This window comes from Canariomyces notabilis, assembly GCF_033297395.1.
Source record: "Canariomyces notabilis strain CBS 508.74 unplaced genomic scaffold N656scaffold_25, whole genome shotgun sequence".
Lineage (NCBI taxonomy): Eukaryota > Fungi > Ascomycota > Sordariomycetes > Sordariales > Chaetomiaceae > Canariomyces > Canariomyces notabilis.
Genome location: NW_027041847.1, coordinates 425677 through 447225, shown reverse-complemented (window position 1 = coordinate 447225; position 21549 = coordinate 425677). Strand labels below are relative to the sequence as shown.

At 53.9% G+C, this 21549-nt stretch overlaps 6 protein-coding genes across 6 annotated transcripts; 3 read left to right on the top strand and 3 right to left on the bottom strand.

Moving 5' to 3' along the window:
- Nucleotides 1–3562: 3562 nt before the first annotated feature.
- On the top strand, nt 3563–4856 carry N656DRAFT_839180 (uncharacterized protein; the record flags this gene model as incomplete). Its single annotated transcript, XM_064818893.1, has 3 exons — nt 3563–4042; nt 4108–4314; nt 4376–4856. Exons 1-3 carry the CDS (start codon nt 3879–3881, stop codon nt 4854–4856), a joined length of 852 nt encoding a protein of 283 aa, XP_064667078.1. The 5' UTR covers nt 3563–3878.
- A 2158-nt stretch (nt 4857–7014) lies between these two features.
- On the top strand, nt 7015–8570 carry N656DRAFT_771081 (uncharacterized protein; the record flags this gene model as incomplete). The annotated part of the gene is made up of 3 exons (XM_064813824.1): nt 7015–7111; nt 7343–7495; nt 7600–8570. The coding sequence occupies 3 exons, from the start codon at nt 7015–7017 to the stop codon at nt 8568–8570; spliced, it is 1221 nt and encodes a 406-aa protein (XP_064667077.1).
- A 1311-nt stretch (nt 8571–9881) lies between these two features.
- On the bottom strand, nt 9882–12534 carry N656DRAFT_783105 (MTHFR-domain-containing protein). The gene has a single exon (XM_064815883.1). It carries the CDS (start codon nt 12173–12175, stop codon nt 10088–10090), a length of 2088 nt encoding a protein of 695 aa, XP_064667076.1. The 5' UTR covers nt 12176–12534; the 3' UTR covers nt 9882–10087.
- Nucleotides 12535–14084: 1550 nt separating this feature from the next.
- On the top strand, nt 14085–16184 carry N656DRAFT_783100 (IF4E-domain-containing protein). The gene is made up of 3 exons (XM_064815882.1): nt 14085–14605; nt 14678–15514; nt 15574–16184. The coding sequence occupies exons 1-3, from the start codon at nt 14577–14579 to the stop codon at nt 15797–15799; spliced, it is 1092 nt and encodes a 363-aa protein (XP_064667075.1). The 5' UTR covers nt 14085–14576; the 3' UTR covers nt 15800–16184.
- Nucleotides 16185–16365: 181 nt separating this feature from the next.
- N656DRAFT_783099 (cysteine proteinase) lies at nt 16366–18267 on the bottom strand. Its single transcript, XM_064815881.1, has one exon. The coding sequence runs from the start codon at nt 18171–18173 to the stop codon at nt 16515–16517; it is 1659 nt and encodes a 552-aa protein (XP_064667074.1). The 5' UTR covers nt 18174–18267; the 3' UTR covers nt 16366–16514.
- Nucleotides 18268–18458: 191 nt separating this feature from the next.
- N656DRAFT_759692 (WD40 repeat-like protein) lies at nt 18459–21413 on the bottom strand. The gene is made up of 2 exons (XM_064813201.1): nt 21151–21413; nt 18459–21089 (listed from the first exon to the last, which is right to left on the bottom strand). The coding sequence occupies exons 1-2, from the start codon at nt 21353–21355 to the stop codon at nt 18574–18576; spliced, it is 2721 nt and encodes a 906-aa protein (XP_064667073.1). The 5' UTR covers nt 21356–21413; the 3' UTR covers nt 18459–18573.
- Between the last annotated feature and the right edge of the window lie 136 nt (nt 21414–21549).

Below are 21549 nucleotides of genomic sequence, written 5' to 3'. Positions count from 1 at the left end.
GTCTGCCCAGACAAGATGAATTAGCCACCATCTCGCTATGTACTGTAGGTAGTAGCTCGAGGCTGCTCGACAGAGTTGATATTGCATGTGTCTGGTCCAAAGCACCACGAGCACCATCCCCGCATCGCTAAGACCGAAAATATTGCGTCCCGTCCGGCTTCTAATAAAAGAAGCAAAGCCGTGCTCCGAATCTGGGGATGGGCCGGCCGTGGTGGTCTTAAAACCAGGTCGTTAAGGCCCAACCCGGCTTTTACCCTCGCTTCCCGTGCCAACCTTATCTACACTGTACATACATTGACATGTAATAAAAGGCGGTTTGCCGCCGTCCAATATACGCTCGATGGCACGTCAGAGTCGCAACTGTCGGTTTCTTTTATGCGGCCCACCAGAACTCGTGCTGGGTGCTGGGACGTGCTGTGACGATCTCATAATGGTTCGAGTTGTTTCATCGGCCTCAAGATGATGCTCAATGTTGCAGCGAAACGGAGTACTGTACTTACCCATTCGAAAAGCGGTATAATTCAATATCTGCACGATTCCATATGCCCGCGGCTTCAGGCCCTGCTATAAAGGGCAGTGGTTGCGAGAAAAGAGATACCTATAAGCACTTCAAGTTGGGAATCAAGTGACGCCATCAACGACTCAGGATGACTTCGCCTGTCCCGGAACGCTAAGGTATTGTATTTCGGCAACCTGCATTGGTATCTTCGTCTCAAATTGTGTTGATAAGGACCCAGAGTATGACTGCGGCCGTCCAAATTCGCCCATCGGGACCCTTAACCGGGATAGATGTAGAAAGGCGTCGTAATACCGATCTGCCACATACAACCGGCGATGGAAGCCGCGGTGGCACTGATGCATATTGGCCTCAAAATAGACACCGAGTGGAGAGTATGCAGCCTGAACGTCCTTTCTCTGTAGCTTGACTCTGGCATCAAAGCACACCGGAATAACTGCCATTTTCCTATGGATGGCGGAACTCTAATACTGTAAGCGGTTCGCGGATAGATTGCAGCGTGCTTCCGCTCAGATCGCGGCCCGGTGTTCGGGACGGTCACAGACAGAACCTCAAATTCCTTTCCCGGCCTTGAGGAAAGAAGACCGACGGATATCACGAGCCTCGTTATCAATACAGGTTGCTCAAGGAAGCCCCGTGGTTGTGGAATTGGCTCAATTGTCCATGAAGGCATGAACTGGCTTGTATTTGGGTTGCCCACGTGCTGTCCGGCTTGCGACGGGTTGCCAGCAAAGCCTCGTCCAGCCGACGCCTTCGTGAACCACCATGTCGCTTTGTTGGCGATGTTTTTCTGGAATGTGCCGAGCAGAATCACTAGCCACAGATGGTTAGGGGGTAGTTACTAGTTAGTTACGTCGCATCAACCGATTTTGGACTATCGAGCTAATGATGCAGTCGAGAGTGGATATCAATCCTCCTCGGTCCATTTTTCTCGAAGTCGCGTAGCGGCAAACACTACTGTAGTCCATACTGGCGAATGCTAGGTACTACTAGCACGTACCATTTCATCCGTTGGTGCCGAATTTGCGGGTTTGTGATTTCACCTCACCTCAATGTGGGCCAAGGACTCGATGCTAGTATTTGGGGTGGATCTTCTTTTTTTGCTAACAGGGTCTTGAGTCTGGGGGCCCGGAATAATGGACAGTTCAGAGTGTTTTTACGTGGGGTGTACGCTGTTTGTGTATGTAGAGAAGGCTGGTCCATGGTTGGTATCTTTGAACGGTTGGAGGCTGGGAGCTATGGCAGAAGCGCCGAGAGGGCTCCGAGTATTCGGTGCATCGGCAGTCATGTGGATGCCGTGGCCGTGGTAGGGCCGTCCTGATGCGAGTCCCGCTCTTGAAGGGGGTCCTTTCCCTCCTGCCGGGACTTCTAGAGCACCTGGTCCATGTCACATTCCCAACCGGGAGTTCAAGGGCCGTCTTTCCACCACTAGTAGCTCTCGGCGGTTTGCCGGGCTGGTGCTGTCCGAGTTTGTCTGCATGTGACAGTGAGAAGAAGCCCCTGAGAATGTTTGCCGTACAGAATAGGCCTGCCTCTCCTGGAGGTTCCGGATCTGGACACTCCTTGGCACCGGCTTGTCAACACCAACGGCTTCAGAGCCGACCGCAGCGCCTTGGATCAGCATTTGAGTCGCTGGTGCCATTTCACTCTTCCTAACTGGCCGGACAAGTCCTTTTGTTGGTTAACCAGGTTAATGATAACCAACCGTATTCGCATTCTGCTTAGTCTTGCAAGAAGTAATCGCCGACCCTTATGTAACGTAGCGGCGAAGCAGCACCGTCTGAAGTCGTATCCCGAAATCTAAACACAGACTATCCTTCGACAGAATGACGGTGGAGAGCGACATTGCAATATGAGGTGCAGGCCAAGATGCTCAATGAACACTCCCGACATTAGTTGGTCACATATCAGACAAGATTGTGTGCTTCCAGTTCGTTCCCACAGAAGATGTTGAACGACTTGAATGGTACAACCTTGGACGGTGAATCTGTTAAGAGCCGTAGTCGAGAGGATGATTTTTACATACAAAATTTTGGCTGCACTAACAGAAGACAGCCCCCCTTGAAGTACCATGCCTGCAACGATTGCTGCCAGCATCTTGAAGCGTGCTGCCCCTGATAAGCGAGGCCGGGTATTGAGCCCCTAGATGGGTTTCGATATGGTATTGCACACGATCGGCCTCCCTGCCTCGCTGTGAGACTTACGGCAGTAAATAATACGTACACTTCAGTGTCTTGAAAGGCAGAAATCGTGAAGAATTTGGGCGATTTATCGAAGACGGAAGACAATCGCGTTGCTTCCAAGAACAGAAGGAAACCGCCAGTTGTCTGCTCTGCAAACTGAAGAGTCACCAGCGTCGGTGAGAAGGTAGAGCCAACGGATCCCATGTAAGACCAGCCCTTCCTTCCCACTGCGCATGTGGTTTCAGACCCATACCCAGTTACCCACGATCTCAATCCCCACGGGACAACAAGTCGATGGTGGAATGCAGCATGCGGATCTTCCCAGCCTATCCTTCGAGCTTACTCCTTGCTGCTCAGTCCAGGGGTGAGGACACGGCAGAGACGGACCCTCGGTGCTTGTAGCTCGCTGATGGAGAAGCCGAATGACGTCCTCGGTTTTGCACGCTGGGACTGCCGCAACGGCAACTTCTGCGGTAAACCGTGAATATAGGATGAGGTGCTCGGTCCGGACTCCTGCCTGGAAGGCCAACATTGGGTTTAGGTACTTGTACCATGATACAGCGGATTGCAGGCGAGCTCCTTCTGTCTTGACGCTCTTGAGCCAGGCGCGCTACGCTAGCCACTGGTCCGACGTGGACTGAGCTGGATATCATTGCTGAGCTTCTGTTCCAGAATCGTACAACGAGAACGCCATCAGAGAGTTGATAATAATACTGAGAGCAAAAAAAAAAAAACATTTTAGCTCTTAGGAGCCAGATCGGCGTGTAATTGCGAATTTTTACGATGGCCACCCGTTAGCCAGCTGTTGGCGGTCGCTGGATCAGGTCTGTTTCAGGTTCCGAATCTGCCGGCCGCAATTGGTGACTTCCGAAATTGTGGGTGCTCCCGACAATCAGGTTGCACAATGTTGGCGCCCGCCACCGGACCGTGCCGGGTTTGACTTTTGATTCCGCGATTTCGCAAGCGCATCCCGACCCGGCAGTCCATCATCTCTATCCCACCCACTCGGACGTGTGCAATTGGCTTTTGCTGGAACGGCATGTCCCCGAGCGAAACACTGCGCATTTCCGTCACGATTTGGTCGTAATCTCCCATTGCTCCTCGGCTTCTCAGCGCTGGTCCTGCCCCTGAACGAGACTTGACGGCGCGACAACCTCTCGCATATCGGTGCCGGCAGGATGGGGTGGTTCACGACCTTGTTGGGCTATCTAACCCCAGCATTCCTGATATTGTCCCCGCTGCTCTCATACAGCGACCAAGCCTACTCCATGTACCGCACCAGATCCAGCGCCGGCTTCTCCCTCGACATCCCCCTTATTATGCTTGTCGCCTCGCTGCTCAGGTTAGTATTAGCCGTCTCCCGGCCCGTTCCTATGGACACGTGCTCACATGCGCTCCTCCTTACAGGATATTCTATTTCCCCGGCGCGCGATATGACAACGCCCTCCTGATACAATCATTCGTTATGGTCTTTATGCAGGTCATTATACTTAAGATCGCGCTGGACCACCGTCCCGCACCATACTCGAAGGGCGGGGAAGCCGCCACCCCGTTCGCGCGTGTACACGAGACACAACGGCCGTTTAATTTCTGGCAGTGGAGGGCTCCAAAACCGTAAGCCCAACGGGTGCACTGCGGATAGCTCGGATGGCTAGATGGCTGACTTTTGGAGTAGATATTGGCAGTTTTTGCTCTCTCTTTTCGTTGGTCTGGTGGTTTGCGAGCTCCTGCTGGCCCCAATCCCCGTGGTATACCAGTCGTATTCCTCGCTGATCGGCATCATCGGCCTCTCAGTCGAGGCGACGCTTCCGTTGCCGCAAATCCTCGCAAACGCCCGATCGCAGTCATGCAAGGGATTCCGCGTCTCGGTCCTGGCCAGCTGGCTGGTTGGTGACGCCATGAAAATGTTTTGGTTCTTTACCTCGACGACATCGATCCCGCTGGCGTTCAAGGTCTGCGGCATGTTTCAGGCTGCATGTGATCTTTTCTTGGGTTTCCAGTATATGATGTACGGCGACGGAGAGGCCGTGTCCAAGAGCCCTCAGCTTGCTTCCACTTGGTCTCACGAGCTCAAAACAAACGGGTTCAGCACTTCAAGTGGACGCGACACTCCGCCAGGCCGGAGGACATCGTCAAGCGAAAAAGCAATATTGTAACCTTAGGGCATTAGACTGTAAATATAGAGCGTATGACTGCGAAGTACAATACAGTCGTGTATGGACGTTCCAGCATGTGGACAGCGCCCAGAGATATGCGATTGCTGAGTCAATGGTCCTTGGAGTTGGTTATTTAGATGGTCCGTGTGTGTGGACGTCTGTTGCAGGGGTAACGCAAATTTATTGGAGATGGCCATGGGCACTCCCAAGTCTTGCCGAAAGGGGTGAAATCTTGTTAGTGAGAAACGCCCAGCCACCATGACAATCATGCAGGCACAAGATCACAATAGGGAGCTCAGATGGCACGTAGCGTTGTCATACTTGGTGACGTCCTTTGTATTTTATGACGCGTTAATGCTTCAAATAACAGCCAGCTTGCGCGTGAATTCGCGCTAGGTGTATGCGTGTCGGCAAGTTGCCCTTTAACTGAAACACACTTTTGGTGGCCTGGCAATGGAGATGGCCCGGTTCTCTCGACTCCTAGTCTCGCATTGCGTTTTCTCCTTCAACATCAGTTGTAAGCCTGAGAGTCGCAATACTACTCATTAGACTATTGATTGTCTGAATCTCAACTACTTCTGATAACTACATTCAACATAGCATTTGATAGTATATGCTGTATCATTGGATCCTGCTCCAGGACCTCGGTGTCCTCGGCCTGCACCGACCTGGGCGTCGCTTGGGTTGAGCTGGACAAGCGGCTTCAAAGAGTCTCGAAACTCTCACAAACAAAAAGGTAAGTTAACACTCTATCAATGTCTTGTGTCAAGACCGAATATAGAGGATGCATTTGTCCTGAAAAGCACTCTCCTAATCATAAGTCTCCTGTTCTTTCTCTTGGTCTCTATCAGCATTCTGCCTCTTATGGTTTCACTCAGCGCACTCAACTTCAAACGCCTTGGATGAGTATCGTGACCCTATTTCGAAGATTTATTCTCTACATAATATCTCTTCTGGTACTTGTACATCCTGAACATTATCTGCCCCAAGTTGAACTAGCCCGAGTCCCCTTGTCATCTCTCCAACACTTCTCCGTCTCTCAGATCGGTCCTCCAATGTCGTCTTTCAAGACTGCTACAACTTCAGTTCGGTGCCCAATCCATATTCCATACACCTTGCCCGGTTCACTGTGCCCTCACGCTTGGGAAGTTCGAGCTGTTACAACCGTTATGGGCAATGCATTGTGCCCCTTGAATCTGAACAGCCCTTCAACCCAAGCTTAAAGCAAGTGCGTTGCTCTGAGCTGACCACCAAGTCGACTCTTAACCACTGCTCACGGTTCCTTCCTGGATAAGTATTTCTTTGCAGGCTAGTAGTACTAGCTGCCGCAGAAGCTACCTACTCCAAGAACCTTCCTCTCGGCCTTATCTACGCAAGGTCCATACACTGACGATTCAGCCAGTCAACCGTTCGTTCCTTTTACACAGCTGGCTTGCTCTCTTTGGCACAAGTAGATGCGGCTCCCTGCCGAGTTGTATCTGAGCCCGCAGTCGTCCTCACCTCGTCCGAGTTGAAAGTATCGGCGAGCCATCGACACACTGACCAGCCTGCGCTCCTCGCAGCAGTCGTTCCCACAGCTATTTATTCGAGTCATTCTGCAGGGCCCCTCGTTTTTCTCTTCTCGTCTTCACCTTCGAATCGACTCGGTCCGCTCTTTCTCTGGCGCCTGGTTCGCAACTCAAGCCTGCAACTTCGCAGTCGGACCCAAAGGTATGTACGAACAGTCTCATTCCTCGTCCTCAAAACACCCGATCATTTGGGTTTGCGGCCCTCAGAGGCGACACGCCGGTCTAAATCTCCCTTTGGTGAGGATCTGTCGCAGAAATGAGTCATGTTGTGGTTGTCCTTGATCTGGCAGACCTCGGTTGCCTCGTTGTCTCGATCGATTCGAGTCAGTTTCTGGATGAGTCGTCCCAATTTATTCTGCAGATATTGGATTTAGATCAGAATCCTTTGCTCTTTCCTCGCCAGGATTCAAACCGCGAGTTTCGTTTCTCGCAGGTGTTTCCTCTATCAAACTGTTCCTTCTTGCGTTTCCAGACTTGTGTCGCTAACAAACATTGACGACAGCTCTCAACCTTTCCCTCTCACTCAGCCCCTGCGGCTAGCACCGCGATCATAAACGAACCCTTTTATTGTCAGCCAGCAGCTTGACAAAATGCCGCCCTCAACAAATTTCAAGTCGTACGAGGCTCAGGCCCGTCTGCTTGCCGCTCTTGTCGCGTCGCTTGACGACAAGCGCCTCGACTACAAGAGTAAGTCCATGAATTCTTGACCATTGCGCATTCCAAACCCTCCCCTAGACCCAAAGCTGCTTTCGGATACCCCGGTCTTCCCTGCTCGATATATGCCTCAATGGAAACACGGGCTGTTAGAGTGGCGAGTGAAATGATGCTCTGCAGGGGGGGTTCTGGCTCCATCTCTCATCTGCTTGCTGGGCTGCCATGAAAGAGTTGGAGACTGATGGCCTTGTTTGAACCCCCCAGAAATTGCAAAGGCCTATGGCGGTGGTGCGACCCCATCGGCCATCGAGCACCGTTTCCGGCCTGTCAAGGCTCAGGCAGAGTTCATCCACACTATCCTCAATGAAGGCAAGGATCCCGGCGACTATGCCGTGATCGACCTCAAGACCAAGGACGGTAGGATATACAGAGTGTCTTTTGCGCATCATGGGCCCATCACAATTTCCATGCGATTCCGGCTCCAATTTGAGCATCTTTGCTAATTCTGCTCCATGTCACAGAGATCCAGCAGTACTTCGGAGCAAGCACCGCTGATGGAATCAATTTCCAATTCCGTTCCATCAAGCAGGGGGCTAATGTTCTGAAAAATGCCGTTGAGAACGGAAATGACCCTGTCGCGGCCTTTGCCGGCCATCTCGGCAATGGCTCTAGCAGCGTCCCGGCAACCCCCACCCCGAAGCGGGCTAGGCCGGCTAAGACGCCGGCTTCCGGTCGTGCCGGAACTCCGGCTAGCAAACGCCGAAAGGCAACTCCTATCAAGCCAGACCCTCAGATTACAGACAGCGACAGCCCGGATGTCGATTACGACGAGCTGGACCAGTCCCCAACTAAGAATTTGGTCAAGGTCAAAGAGACGCCGCGTAGAAACCCTGGAGAGCTTCTCCCTCGATCCGCCTGGGCTAAGCCCGCTCCCGGCACCGGCACTCCTGCCCGCTCTTCTCTTGCGATGGCCTCGTCGTCCAAGTCTGTCGCCGTCTCTGGCGCGGCCAACGGTATGCGCACTCCCTCTTACACGGCGGCCAGCTTCACCGCGGCCCTGACCACCAACGCCCCAGCAGCAGGCGGCACCATGCTGAATACAGGCTCGTATGCAGGTTCGGCTTCGCGCGGCACGGTCCCGGACTTGTCCACTGCCACCTTTGTCGACCTCTCCGGCAGCCCCCCGACCACTGCTACCAGCACCACTGCTACCGCAGCCAACCACGGCAACAATACCAACTACTACCATGACGCCACCACCCCGGCCTCGGCCTCTGACGCCCCCACCCCCACTTCTACCACTACCATCACTGGTGCTGTTGGTGTGTCGTCGGCGGCGACCACCTTGTTTGATCCCACCCTAAAGATGGAGTATCCCGCCGACACTGGCAACTTCGCGGCAGCGATGTACGGATTCGCCGACGGCAATGGTGGCGGGGACATCGATTTCAATGCTGAGTTGGATGCTTGGGATGATGCGGGCGATTGCTGAGCCCATTCAGCTCCCTACTATCTCTTCCCGTATCATGCCTGCTGGGTTGGTGGATTTTCTTTTTTACCCTCTTCTTGGAGCGTACAGCTGCTCCTACGCTGGGTTAGTTAGTGCATTTTGTGTCGGCATCATCGACGATACTGGCGGTGATTGCGGATTTCCTTGGCGGGGAAATTTGGGCGCGCCTCGGCGAGGTTGTCATCAGCCGGTTAGTTCAAGTCCAGCCCCCTTAGTCGGCTGCTTGCCTCAACAAGGATCGTTCTGCTAACTGTTCATTCGCAGTTTAACCCCGCTGCTGGTTAACCCAGGTTTGGAATGACTCTACTTCCACCGCTCTCCGCATTCCATTTTGTTTGGGCTGCTTTTAGATCTGTCGGTTATTGGCTTTTTCTAGTCTTCTTCGGGCATAATAGGTTTCTGGCTCGGAGGGAGGCTATCGTACGAGGCGGCTTACAAAAGCTAGCTTACGGCATCGGGGTTGGTAAAGCTCTCGGCAGGCGTCTTCTTGCGGGCTAGTTTCTGCCCGCAGTTTCCCCTTTTCCTTTGTCTTTCGGTTCGGGGGCATAATATGTCGAGATGGGTCCGGCTTTAACACGAAAGCCTCGAGTTGAGTCTGAGAGGAACAGTTACCGGATTGAATTCGCCACTGAGTTACGGCTTCCGTTTCGTCCTCTGATCCTCAGACTCGCTTTCGACCTGACGTTCTCACAACTCGGCATCCATCAGTGCTTCCGATATGGGCAATAGCACTCGGGTGAAAATCTTCGGGAATCATTCTTGTGGGGCCAAATTTGAGGAGGCAGCTGTACTCCTTGAGCGCCTTGCCGCACCATTCTCGCCATTCTCACCCAATCGACCCAGCTTATTCAGAGGAATCATCACCTCTCGACAACGGCGGACTATGCGACAAGTTCCCTGGTCAATTCTCTTTTCCGTTCGGTCTACGGGACTTTCCTGCTATAGGGATCCAAGTGTCTTTTCTCTGGCAATGCCGCGATCGGATACCCAAACAAAGACCTGAGGCCGTTTATTTTACTACTGGGGTCTGAGGTATTCTACTACTAGTTCTAGTCACCCCTCCACGAATAAACGGCAAATGAACAGTAATGTCCAGACTCCTTCCGCTGTGTAAGCTTACGAAGCAAGTTAAGATGTGTAGGAGTACTCCAAGTATCCTCCTTGGTTCTTAGACTTCTGAGTATGTATGTGCGATCACCCTCCTTACCCCTCTCTGTATTGGAGTGGAAAGGGATGTGCTAGTAGTATATGGAATGCGGATGCTCAAGTATCCGGGACGAGAATGCTGGTGATGTAGGCATTGGATTCTGATCAGTTGATCTCATCTCGAGTCGCTGCTGATATTCATAAATATCTGCCCATCACTACGGCTGCCTGCTTGCCCTCTCTATGTATGACATTCACTAACTCTGGAATACAACCGTGAATTTCCAAACTCTATTACCGCCATAGCCCGCTCACTCAACCTATCCACCGGCTGTACCAAACCATGGCAGATCTTAAGTGAGCAGCAACTCCCACAGCGCATCGCTATTGACAAAATCGTGATGAATGATATTCACCAGCCATGAATCAGCCCGCACTTTCTCCAAAAACCTCTCGCTCTCCGAACCCTTGGGATAGATCTTGGCCCATTCGCCCCAGATCCCAAAGGCCTCCTCGCTCCATGCGCGGAAGCTGACCTCCTCGATGATGGTCGGCGTGACAATTTCCTTACCGGGGAACACGCCCCAAGTGACGGCATTTGTGCTCGCCTCCTGGTACTGCACCCCATCCGCATCCGTCGCCGACCGCTCTGTATCTGAGCTGAGAAAGTCGCCCGCCATGTTGGCTGCATAGAAGCAGATAACGTCCTTCATCTCAGGCCGCTTCAGCCTCTCCACCAGCATCTTCCAGTCGGCTGACGGCAGGAAGAACTCGACAAAGGCTTTCTGGAAGACGAAGCCGTTCTGCGGACCCCAGCCAAAGGTGGGGTCGCTCGACCGAAGGCCGTTGACGGCAGGCTGCGAGGCTAGTGTCCACCAGCCTTTCGAGTTGATGGCCATCAGCTGGTCCCTGATCTTCTCGGTCTCGGGGCTGAATCCCTCTTCGCTCCATGGGATAGACGACAGCTCGCCTTTAAGGTGCCGGATGAAGATGTTATTAATATCCTCAGTCGTTTTCGGGCTTCCCCATAGTTGCCGTGCTTGAGCGACCGTGACGTGTAGACTGACGCCGTAGCCGTCGATCTGTCCATAGGCTGGCGATCGAGCGTCGCCCCATCTTCCATTCGGGAAATCGTCCCATGTGGCTTCTCGGCCCAGCACCCCCTCCCCTTCGGATATGGCGAGCGTGTTTGCTCTTGAGTTGATGGGTCCAGCAGGAACACTAGCCTCGAGCGGCGTGGCCTCCCAGTCGGGGTGTGAAGCGGACCTGTTTTGCACAATGACTCGATCACGGGGGTCAGATCCGATCGAAGCCTTCCGTCTGGACGGGTGCGACGACTGCTCAGGGGTCGATCCGTTTACATGCAGAAGCCTCAGGTCAGGAAGGGGATCTTGAGTAATGACTGTCTGGCCCTCCGTGGGTGTGGTTGGAGATATCAAGCCTGTCCGCTCTACGATGAACGACACTGCCTTTTCCAGGTTGAGGGTGTAAAAATGGAAACCCCGGGACCCTTCGGTCCTGCTCTTTATCTCCCTGATCTGCTCGATGATCTCACTAATGATGTCCACCCCCACCTCTTTCACCTTTTCGTCATCTCCCTTGACCGCATCCAACCGCGCCATCAGGGCATCCGGTATCTTGGCGTGGCTCAACTTTGTAGTCCTCTTGATCATCTGGTAGCTCTGAATCGGCATGAGGCCAGGGACAATGACAATATCCTTGAATGCCCCGCTTGGGTGCTCTCGCAAAGTCTGCTCAAACCGCTTGTAGGCCTCAATATCGAAGAACAGTTGCGTCATGATAAAGTCGGCCCCTGCCTGCGTCTTCTCAACCAGATAGGGCAGATCGTGCTCCAGGCTCTGGCCTAGAGGGTGGCTTTCGTCGGCGTGGCCCTCGGGATACGCGGCGACGCCGATGCAGAAGTAGTCGCCGTGGGTCTTGCGGATGTAGCGGACCAGGTCAACGGCCCAAGCAAACTCCTCCTCCGCTTCGTCTTCTTCGGGCTCGTTGCTGTCGCGATACTCGGATCTCCTGGGCGGGTCACCTCGCAGGGCAAGGATGTTGCGAATCCCCAGAGCCTTTGCGTCATCGAGCGCCTTGTCAATCAAGCGGCGGCTCATGTTGGTGCAGGTGAGGTGCAGACATGTCGTGAGCCCCAGCTCCCGCTGGCAAATCTCGGCAAGCTCAAGGGACTTGGTGGCCGTCGAACCGCCTGCTCCCCAGGTGACGTTAACAAAGAGGGGCCGTAGTGCTCTTGCCATGCGGTCGAGCCGGTCTCGGAGGTTAGAGAAGCCCATTGCCGTCTTTGGAGGAAAGAATTCGAGAGAAAAGTAGTTGGAGTCTGCGGGCAGAGCCGCGATCTTGTCGGTAATTTTATCCATTGCGTGGTCTTTGAGGGCCTCGGGAGGCAATTGCAAGAAGCTTGGGAGGGATTCGCCCATTTGGGACTATAACAACCTGAGATAGGACAGAATCCGGCACTGGAGCCGTCCCTTCAGAACAAGCCAATAAGACAGGGAAAAGTAAACGAAAAGACCTTTTGTCAACCACGCCGCAGCAGATGGATATACAGTATGACACTTTGGAGGGGGAAACGCGGCCAGCGTTCCAATGCCAGCACCGGGCACTTGACCTGAACTGAGAGTTGGATCTGAATTCTCTTTATCTACAACTGCGCTGTGCGGTAGCAGCAACCCCACCTTCTACGGTAGGCGTACCGCACGCAGCAGGTGAGCTCGTGTTTCGTGGGGTAAGTCGAATCCACTTACACGCGGGACCGAAAATGTGGGCCCGGCAGCTGCATGTTTGGCTTACGGCGAGGACGGGAGGAGAGTAGGACACACAGGACCCCAACCCTAACTTTTGTGGAAAAACTCGACAACGGACTATCTGATGTCAAACCAGCAGAGAAGAGACCTATTCATCAGGAGCCGGCTTGGTTCTATCTGGAGACTTCTTCTAGATCAGCAACAGCCCAACACGTAATAGGCTCTCTCAACTGTTAATGACCTACAACCCAGACTTGGGCCTGAGAATACATCGCATATATTGGCTTATGCGCTGACCAGGTACAAGCGCCTACGTTGACCTCAAAAGTCAAAACCAGCTTGACAGTCATACAGTGAACTCTGAGATGTGAATACACCAGGAGCCCAGAGTATTTAGCCGAAGGAATCGATTCCGTGCTGAGCCTAGCGAGCCAGTCAGCGGCAGGCTTGAGGCGCCGCCACACCTAGGGACGGTCCGGCGTGATTGGTGAGCCTCAGTCATGTGGTAGCGTACCCGGAACTATGTGTGGCGGTCTGTTTCGTCTGTCAATTCGCACCGGTGAAGACGGATACCGCAGGAAGCTTTGCTTTTCTAGACAAGGTGACCGGCCGAAACCCCACTTGATCGCCTGGTAGGTAGAAAACGTGCTTCTGTATTTACAAATGGACAACTATCTTGCTTGCCTCTATCAGGATATGGATATCGACGTGCAATGCTAGACGCGGGCTACGTGTGTCCATGCCGCCGTCCGGCTTGGCTCTGTTCGACAAAGCCACTGACTTCCGTGCTTGAGACAGCGTCTTCACTCGAGACAAACGGCGTGTCAGGACGACGAGGACAACCCTGCGCCCATGACCGTTAGCCCTCAACATGGCCTGACCAAGGGCTATGAACCAACGACGAGTAGAGGGGAGGCTCAGAGTTATAGCCGTGGTATCCACAAGCTCAACCCACGAGTTGCAAACCTCAACCGGCACAAGAGAGGGCAGAGGTCTGTCGTTGCTGAGTCGGATTACCGGAGTGTTGGAGGTCATCAATGCAATGGGGACAATAGAACGCACAAAAAAAGAGCAGACGTACAGTACACAAGGGCAGAAGCACGCCGCACAATCTACCTACCCTAAGTCCCGGGATGCTTTCGTCGCTATTCCTCATCTGCGTGGCACCAGAAAGGAGTTATAAGTTTTGAAATGTCCAGACTTGCTTCAGGTCATCATCGCATCATGGACGGCCGCGCAAATGGGGCTCTCGTGATGATGGTTTTAAACAAGGGCATTGAGAGAGTTGATCTCGACACACGTTCGGAATCGCCAGCAGCGTAGGGCAGTTTGATGGCAGGCTGGCGATGATTTGAGTTGTGGTCTGTTTGGTATTTGTGAAGAGGAAAAGAGAGCAAAAATCTGGAGCTTGTCGACTGACAATCCTCTTGTACCCGGGCCGTGCACTTTGGAGTTTGGACAGCTCTCACCGCCCGTAACGTCGGCATCTTAGTGGCCTGTCTTTGCTCGCACGGGCCAGCTCAGTGGCCTGCCGAAGCCAGTCATGGGTCTTTTGGTCGTACCTCAGTGGAGTTGAGAGACCCGCCACTAACCTGGCTTTGCCCTCAAGTTTTGTCTTTTCACTCTTGAACCGACATACAAAAGATCCCATCTCTCCATTCGACTTTAGTGTGCCTACTACACCTGATCTTCCGGACAGCCGTTTTAGAGCGCAATTCCAGCCACCTATAATTGATACCAGCTACATCTCAGAAACCATTGGCACAACCAAATCGAACCTAACCCTGACCCACGATTCCCACGATCCCCTCTCAATACCGAAGAACGCCCGCCGTAAACCACTTCACCTGAAAGCTTGAATAGTCTACGGCTCGTTGCGCCCGCGTCTGCTGTCACTACACGAGCGCTCTGTTAGTCCCGGAAGGCGCTGATCTCTCCGCTCCTCTGCCGACCAAGACATCCTGATTTCGTCGTTGCCGTCCGCCTCTTGGTGCTCCTGGTGCTTCCCTTACCTGACGGCCTCGGCTTTATTTCATTTCCATATCCCAATCGAGTTTCGGTTTCCGACTTCTTCATGGATAATCTATGGAGTCGCCGTGCCAAGTGAGTGTTGACCGTCTTACCATAGTAAATGACGGTATAGCTCTCGGATTCTAATCTGTTGTTCTGCTGTAGCTCGAGCAAGCTCTCCCTTTCGACGTCAGGTTCCGGACAAGGCGACAGTCCGTCGGGACGAAATCCTTCCTTCAAGCGATTTGGCGGTGACAGCTCATCGCTGGGAAAGAACCCCTTCGGCTCCTTAACAACGCCAGGCGGCAGTCTGGTGTCGCCCACTACTAGTGCATCCAGCGCCTTCGGCCTGGGCTCTGGTGCCTTCGCCTCGTTCGGCTCGGCCAAGACGCCAAAGTCGCCCGGGAATCCGTTCGAATCGGCTCTGGGTGCTGCCGCGAAGACGCCAACTGCTGAGAAATCGGCAAAGGAGGGCGGCCTGTCTGGCAAGGCTATCGGTAAGCCGGCGTCTAACGCCTCGCTGGCCGATGCAGCTAAGGCAGCTACCCAGCCGACGGGAGGGTCGGCCCCTGCAACTCACCAGCTGCGAAACAGCTGGGTCTTTTGGTTCCGGCCACCCATCTCAAAGGCGAACGGAATCATCGAGTACGAAAAGACGCTCCACCCCATCGCCACCGTCGAGACGGTTGAGCACTTCTTCAAGGTTTACCAGCACCTGAAGCGACCGTCGACACTACCGCTGGTATCGGACTATCACCTTTTTAAGAAAGGGATTCGTCCTATATGGGAGGATGAAGAGAACAAGAATGGAGGGAAGTGGGTAGTACGTCTGCGAAAGGGAGTGGCGGATCGGTACTGGGAGGACCTGCTGTTTGCCATCATTGGCGACCAGTTCGGCGAGGCCAGTGAGGAAGTGTGCGGAGCCGTTCTGAGTGTCCGGAACGGCGAGGACATTCTCAGCATCTGGGCGCGAGCGAACGGGCAGCGGGTCCTCAAGATCCGGTATGTTTCATTCCTCATGTCTGAAGCAGCCCCCGTTCACCTGCTTACTTGACCGACAGTGAAACCATGCGACGGATACTGTCTTTTCCCCCTGACACAAAGCTTGAGTGGAAGAGCCACGATGAGAGCATCCAGCAGCGCACAGCGATTGAGGAGTCGCGGCGGGAGAAGGCGAATAACCATCACCACGGCGATAAGCGTCCAAACAAGCAGCATCATCACCATCAGCAGCAGCAGCAGGCGGCACAGTCGCAGCCGCAGGGGGACACCCAAAAAGCCTCCTAAACACATAACCTTCCGGCAACTCAGCAAGCGGCGAGCGGTCTTATTCCCCGGTCCCCTTGTTATGGAAACGGAAATAATGGAACCGCCTCATAACGACGTAAGGAAACACTGCAGTAGTTTTCTGCCGCGTATGTATAGTACCACATCAGCAAGCATTGCACAATGAGAATTCTCAGCATGACCTAAATCGGGGTAATCTGACTGAGCCAGTGGTGTTTCTAATCCTTTTCCCCCAATCAAACCAACAAGAACGGATGAAAGGCGAAGGGAAAGCGGAAAGGCATGCTGTTTGCTTTGATGGCTCATGATTCGGCGTCCTAATGGGCAGCTCCATCGTCTTGGATGGACTGGTGGAATGAGCGGATGGCGGATGACTGGATGGGACTTTCCGAGGGTGGGATGATCGGACGTGTAAGCGTGTGTAAATCTAGTGTCACCAGATGTATAACAACCACTACTACCCCGTAGTAGGTGGGAAGCTTTCCAGCAGCCGCGCAGTTGAATGATCGCTGTCTAAACAGATCATGTCCGGGAATCGCGGATAATCGAATGTGGCACTTTTGTACGTTGGTGATTTGCCAACCAGCTCACTGCAAATTCACATTCCATTGGTATCTTTGACACAAAATCTTGGTATCTCCCCTCTCCCGTCCTTCTCCTAGCTACATCAGTCTCATCACGCTGGTCACCCGTCTCGTCTCCTTCCCTCTCTCTTTTACCCCTTCCCTTTTCCCTTTCCAGCCGACGGCGGCGGCCCCCTCCTCCTCTCCCAGATTTGCAGGTACGTCTCGCCGAGGTACAACAGCTCGCTCCGGATCTTGTCCACAAACAGGTCCTGCGCGACGACCCACTCGTCGGTGGCCTTGTCGCGCAGCTGGACCTTCCACGTCTTGCGCTCCTCGCCGACGGCGCTGTCGGCCACGTCCTCCTTTGCGCGCACCGCCTCGTGCACCACATTGGCGACGAGGTCGTACCAGATGGGCTCCCCCGGGGGGTGGTGGGCCGGGTCGGGCTCGACGTAGGGCGACAGGTCGAGGTTTTTCGGGTCAAAAGTGACGATGGTGGGGTTGCGCTCGGCGACGAACTTGTTCTTGCTGAAGCGCTTGACGTGCAGGACCAGAAAGGGCGGGAGCGGGTGCAGCAGGCGGTACCGCCGGCGCTGCGCGTTGAGCTCTTGCGCCGTCACGCCGTTGTACTTGGACAGGATGGTGGTTAAGGGCACTTGCGGGATGATGTTGCGCTCCTGCTCGTCCTGGAAGAGCGGCGCGGGCGGCAGGTCGAGCGTCAGGAGGAGGAAGCGGGCCGTTTCCACCTTCACCTCGGCCGCTTCCTCGAAACGCAGGCGGTCCAACGCGTCCGCCCGCGCCGTGATGGCTTGCGACTCGACCTTAAGTTTGCCCTGGAAGATGCGCTGGATTACGCTCGAGCCGGGTTTGGTTTTGGACCCACCGAGGCCGAGGTGCAGGTTGTTGAGAAACCAGGAGAGGAACTCGACAGGGTCAGATTGGGCGGTCAAAGTGAATCGCTTGTTGGATCGCAGGGAGATTTCTTGGAGGAGTTCGTGGGGAGAGACATGTGACTTGAAGGCGCGCGGGTTCCAGATCTTGCGAAAGAGGATCGACGCCCGCTTGACAAGCTCCGGTGAGGAACTAAAGTCTTCAAGAAGGAAATAGTTTCGCAAGGGCGAGACGTGGGAGAGGGCTTGCACAATGACATTGAGGTAGTCGTTCTCCTTAATATTGTTCATTCCCACAAAGCCAGGGGTATACTCCTTCCCTTGGAGCGTCCAGGATGTGCGGTGTACGCGATCAAACTCGGCCACTTCTTGCCGTGTGTACCGCGGATCTGACACGTACTTGATGTCGTCGAGGGATTTGCTCATGACCTCGTACCCTTCGGGCAGCACATAGACCTTCTGGGTGCTCATGTTGATGAAGACGTGGTGGTCCTCGTCGAGCGCGTGGAAGTAGGCGTGCGATTTGGGGCCTCGGCCCTGGTAGTACTTCCCGCATACTAGACATGCGTAGACGTTGATGTTGGATAGGGTGATGGAGCAGAGCTTCTCGAAATCAAAATCGAGGACATTGCGGTCGATCGTGTCTAGGTAAAGGTCGTCGTAGCCTGCCGTCGGCGCTGACTGCCTGATGGGTGCCCTCTCGTCCGTCTCGTCATCATCAGAGTAACGGTCCGTCTCTCCATCTTCCACATTTCCCAGCCCATTTGGATGCGCGGATTCGCTCTGTTCGTCGCCGTTTCCGTTTGCGCTGACCGGGGTCAGGCTCTTATTGTAGTCGTCAAATCTCGACTTCTTGGATGCCGGCGAGTCAACGCCCGAGAGATCTTCGAAAGCCTCTGATGCTTGCCGTTTAGACATTCCTGGGTATTGATGGCAGCGGTCACAGTACCTGGCTGATCTTGTGGCAGACGATCGTCGTGTTGTTGTTGATGGGGAAATTTCTCGAGGACGATGCTGGCCAAGCCTCAACTGCACTTATCCAATTGACAGCCCCACATAAGCTTGGGCGATCCACGATTCTACGTACTGTATGTACAATACATACATATCTGTATCCAAATGTAACATCTTACCGTCGTTACCGTGTAATATCAATGTGGCTAACCCCTGGGCACTACCAGCAACATTTGATACTTGTTTCGTCCAGGAAGCCTAGATTCTCTTTATTCTCTTTCACTATATGACGTCTTGAATCTACGCATGACTTGACTCTGTCATTCCATGCAGGTGAAAATACCGCAGCCCCTGATATCGCTGATCACGATTCAGTCATCACAGCATCTCCATCGTTTAACGCATCCAATGATGGCGCCAGGCTGTCCATCTCCTGCAACGTATACTCGACCAGGTAACTCTCATCCACGAGCTCCTCAATTCGTTTATAATGCCTTTCCGTGTACACCCTGAGCGCATTTAGGACCTCGTTTAGGCTCTTTTGGCCCCGGGCCCCCTTGACTGACAGGTTGGAGAATTTGCCGGCCGGGTAGCTCCTGACGAGCGTCCAGAGAATCCGCTGCGCCACGGGAGCCGTGCGGGCGTTTGTGTTCCAGTCCCGGAGTCTGAGCAACAGCAGAAAGATCTGCTCGTCGGACAGGTTGGCAAGCACCTGATCAACCGCTTTGAGCCCGGATAAGCTGCCTTCCTCTGGCGTGCTTGTCGTAACCACGTTCGTGAACAGGTTGAGCAGCCGACCTGGGTGGTTGAGCTGCAGCGCCAGGACGATGGCATCGCGATATGCGCCCGCATGGATATAGTTCTCTAGTTCCTGTTCCTGCTCGACGAGCTTGAGCGCCGCTGATGTCGCGGCCGCCTGCGTTTCCGCGGTTGTGTCCTTCCAGAAAGTGACCTTCGAGTCGCTACCCCCTGATACGATGGTGTTGGTCTTTGGATGGACGGCCAAGGTCCAGAGCCTGTCGTCATGGTTGTCCAGCGTGCATTCGGCCTCGCCAAGATTGGCGTCCCACACCTTGACCAGGCTGTCGGCGCCTGCGCTGGCGAATTGTATCCGCTTTTTGGCCGTCTCTTCGGTTGGGATGTGCAACCACGCTACTTTGAGGACGTTGTGAGAGTGACCTTCAAAGGTCCTTAGGCATGTGTAATCTGAAAGATTCCAAAGCTTGATCGTCTTGTCGCCGCTTCCCGTGAGGATGACACCCCTTCCTGAAACCGAGCCCTGCTCGCCCTGGATAGCCGGAGTGTGGAGGGGCGCGAATCGGACTGTCCAGACACCCCTCTTGTGTCCCTTGAGGATGCCTTGCACTTCGAGACTTTCGACATCCCATATCTTTACTGTCTTGTCCTGCGACGCCGAAGCGAATAATCGACCCGAAGGACTAACGTCCAGCGCGTTGATGTCTTTGTCATGAGCCATTCGCTTGAGACTCGAAGACACTTTGGACTTTTGCGACTGCCGCGGGATCTCCCTCTTCTGAACGAATCGGTCCTGGGATCCGGAGATCAAGAAAGCCGGCGGGTGATTTAGGGGGTCCTTGAAAGCTTCAGAGTTCTCTGGAGGGACCACCTTTGGAAGAGCAACAGCACCCACTGACTCTAAGTGGCCAGTGAAAACTGCATAGCACTCGTAGGACCCAGTTGCAGGGTCAACGCGCCACAACCGGGCCGTATTGTCTTTTGCTCCGCTGGCAACCCAATGCCCCGACCAGTCAACGTCCAGAGACATTACTATATCTTCATGACCCTTCAACAAAGCAACGTCATGCCCGAAGTAGACGCCGCCTTCCTCTGAATTAGGCTGAGATTTTGCATCCGAGACAGAAACAAGCCTGATATCCTCCGAATTTGTGGCAAGCGCCATCATGGACTGATCCGGTAGCACATATGCCAGATCGAGGATCTCATCGTGTGTGCCGGATATCCTCCAAAAAGGCTCCATTGAAACCCCTGACTGGGAAGTCAAGTCTGCTGGTGAGGGCACGCGGTACAGCGCCAGGGTAAAATCAGATTGGGCGCATACGATGAGGTTCCTTTGAGGTAGACAGATTGCGGACAATATTGACTCGGCCTCTGACTTGGCGTCTCGTTTCGTTGTAATTTCGTGGCGGGTAGTTGTGTCCCATATTCTCACAAGACCACTTGTCCCAGCCGAGTACATCCACCTGCCGTCGTTAAGGAAGCCGATCGACTCGACCAGCTCGTGCCGCAGCATAGCCGTACCTTGCCATGCGTTATCTCGCCATAGCCATAAGGTCATGGTCTTGTCCCTGCTGCCACTCAGTAGAGCATGCTGCTCTGGCGAGTACTCTATGCTCTGGACATTGGACTCGTGTGCCTCTTTCCTCTTTTTTGCATCGGCGTAGACAGGGGTGGTAGTGCGCTTGTGGAGATCAAAGATGCGAATCTTGCCATCTTGTGTACCCCATGCAAGCCGGAATTTGGACTCGCCCTGAACCTGGTTCTCGTCGCCCTGGCTCTTCCGTGAGCCCTTCTTTGATTTCCGCCCAGACACCGAGTCGTCGGCTGTCTGAGCTAGTTCGAAGAAGTGCAGCGCCGATACGAGAACGCTCGGTCCGCTGACTGTGTGGGTAACGTAGCCGCCAACAATATCCCAGATTTTGATTGCGCCGTCGGCTGCGCCCGTTGCCATGAGGGTGCTGGTTTTGTCCACAGCAAGTACAACAACCGGCGTAGCATGAGGCTTGGATGTCCGCACGAGGGTCGCCTCGACGGAATCGAATGTGGGCGACACCTTGAGGGAGTAGATGCGCATTGTTAGGGAGCGGGAGCAGACTATTAGATGGGATGCCGAAGGTGTGACTGAAGGGCATGTTAGCACAACCCCGGTTCCGCACAAAGACCTGAAATGCGAGCCACATACTCGTCAGCGTCGAAATTGGCTCGCCGTCTCCCTCAATCTCGACCAGCCGCTTCCCCGTAGTCAGCTCGGTGAGAACGGCGGCCTCGCCCAGCGTCGATGCAAGTATCCTTGCGCCATTGTCAAGTCCCACAGCTCCTCCCGTGAAGATGGGCTGGATAACATTTTCAACCTCGAACGTTGTCTTCGTTGTTTGTCTCGTCGCCATGGCCTATGGTGGGCGATATACCGAGATCTCGAATCGCTTTTCGTTTTCCTGACCCGATCCCTCTTTTTTTTTCCTGGGCCGTCAATTTGCATCGGACGATAAGAGGAAATTATAAGGTTATCTTAGCGTAGCTTGGCGACGCATGGTCTACAGTGCGTGCTACCGGGTGTACTCTGCTTTATACTGTATTTACC

Coding starts and splice junctions, on each gene's coding strand:
- N656DRAFT_783099 (XM_064815881.1), bottom strand. CDS start 18,173: ATGTCTAAACGGCAAGCATCAGAGGCTTTCGAAGATCTCTCGGGCGTT.
- N656DRAFT_759692 (XM_064813201.1), bottom strand. CDS start 21,355: ATGGCGACGAGACAAACAACGAAGACAACGTTCGAGGTTGAAAATGTT. Junction 21,090..21,150: donor GCCAATTTCGACGCTGACGA/GTATGTGGCTCG, acceptor CATGCCCTTCAG/TCACACCTTCGGCATCCCAT.
- N656DRAFT_783105 (XM_064815883.1), bottom strand. CDS start 12,175: ATGGGCGAATCCCTCCCAAGCTTCTTGCAATTGCCTCCCGAGGCCCTC.
- N656DRAFT_783100 (XM_064815882.1), top strand. CDS start 14,577: ATGGATAATCTATGGAGTCGCCGTGCCAA. Junction 14,606..14,677: donor CTATGGAGTCGCCGTGCCAA/GTGAGTGTTGAC, acceptor GTTCTGCTGTAG/CTCGAGCAAGCTCTCCCTTT. Junction 15,515..15,573: donor CAGCGGGTCCTCAAGATCCG/GTATGTTTCATT, acceptor CTTGACCGACAG/TGAAACCATGCGACGGATAC.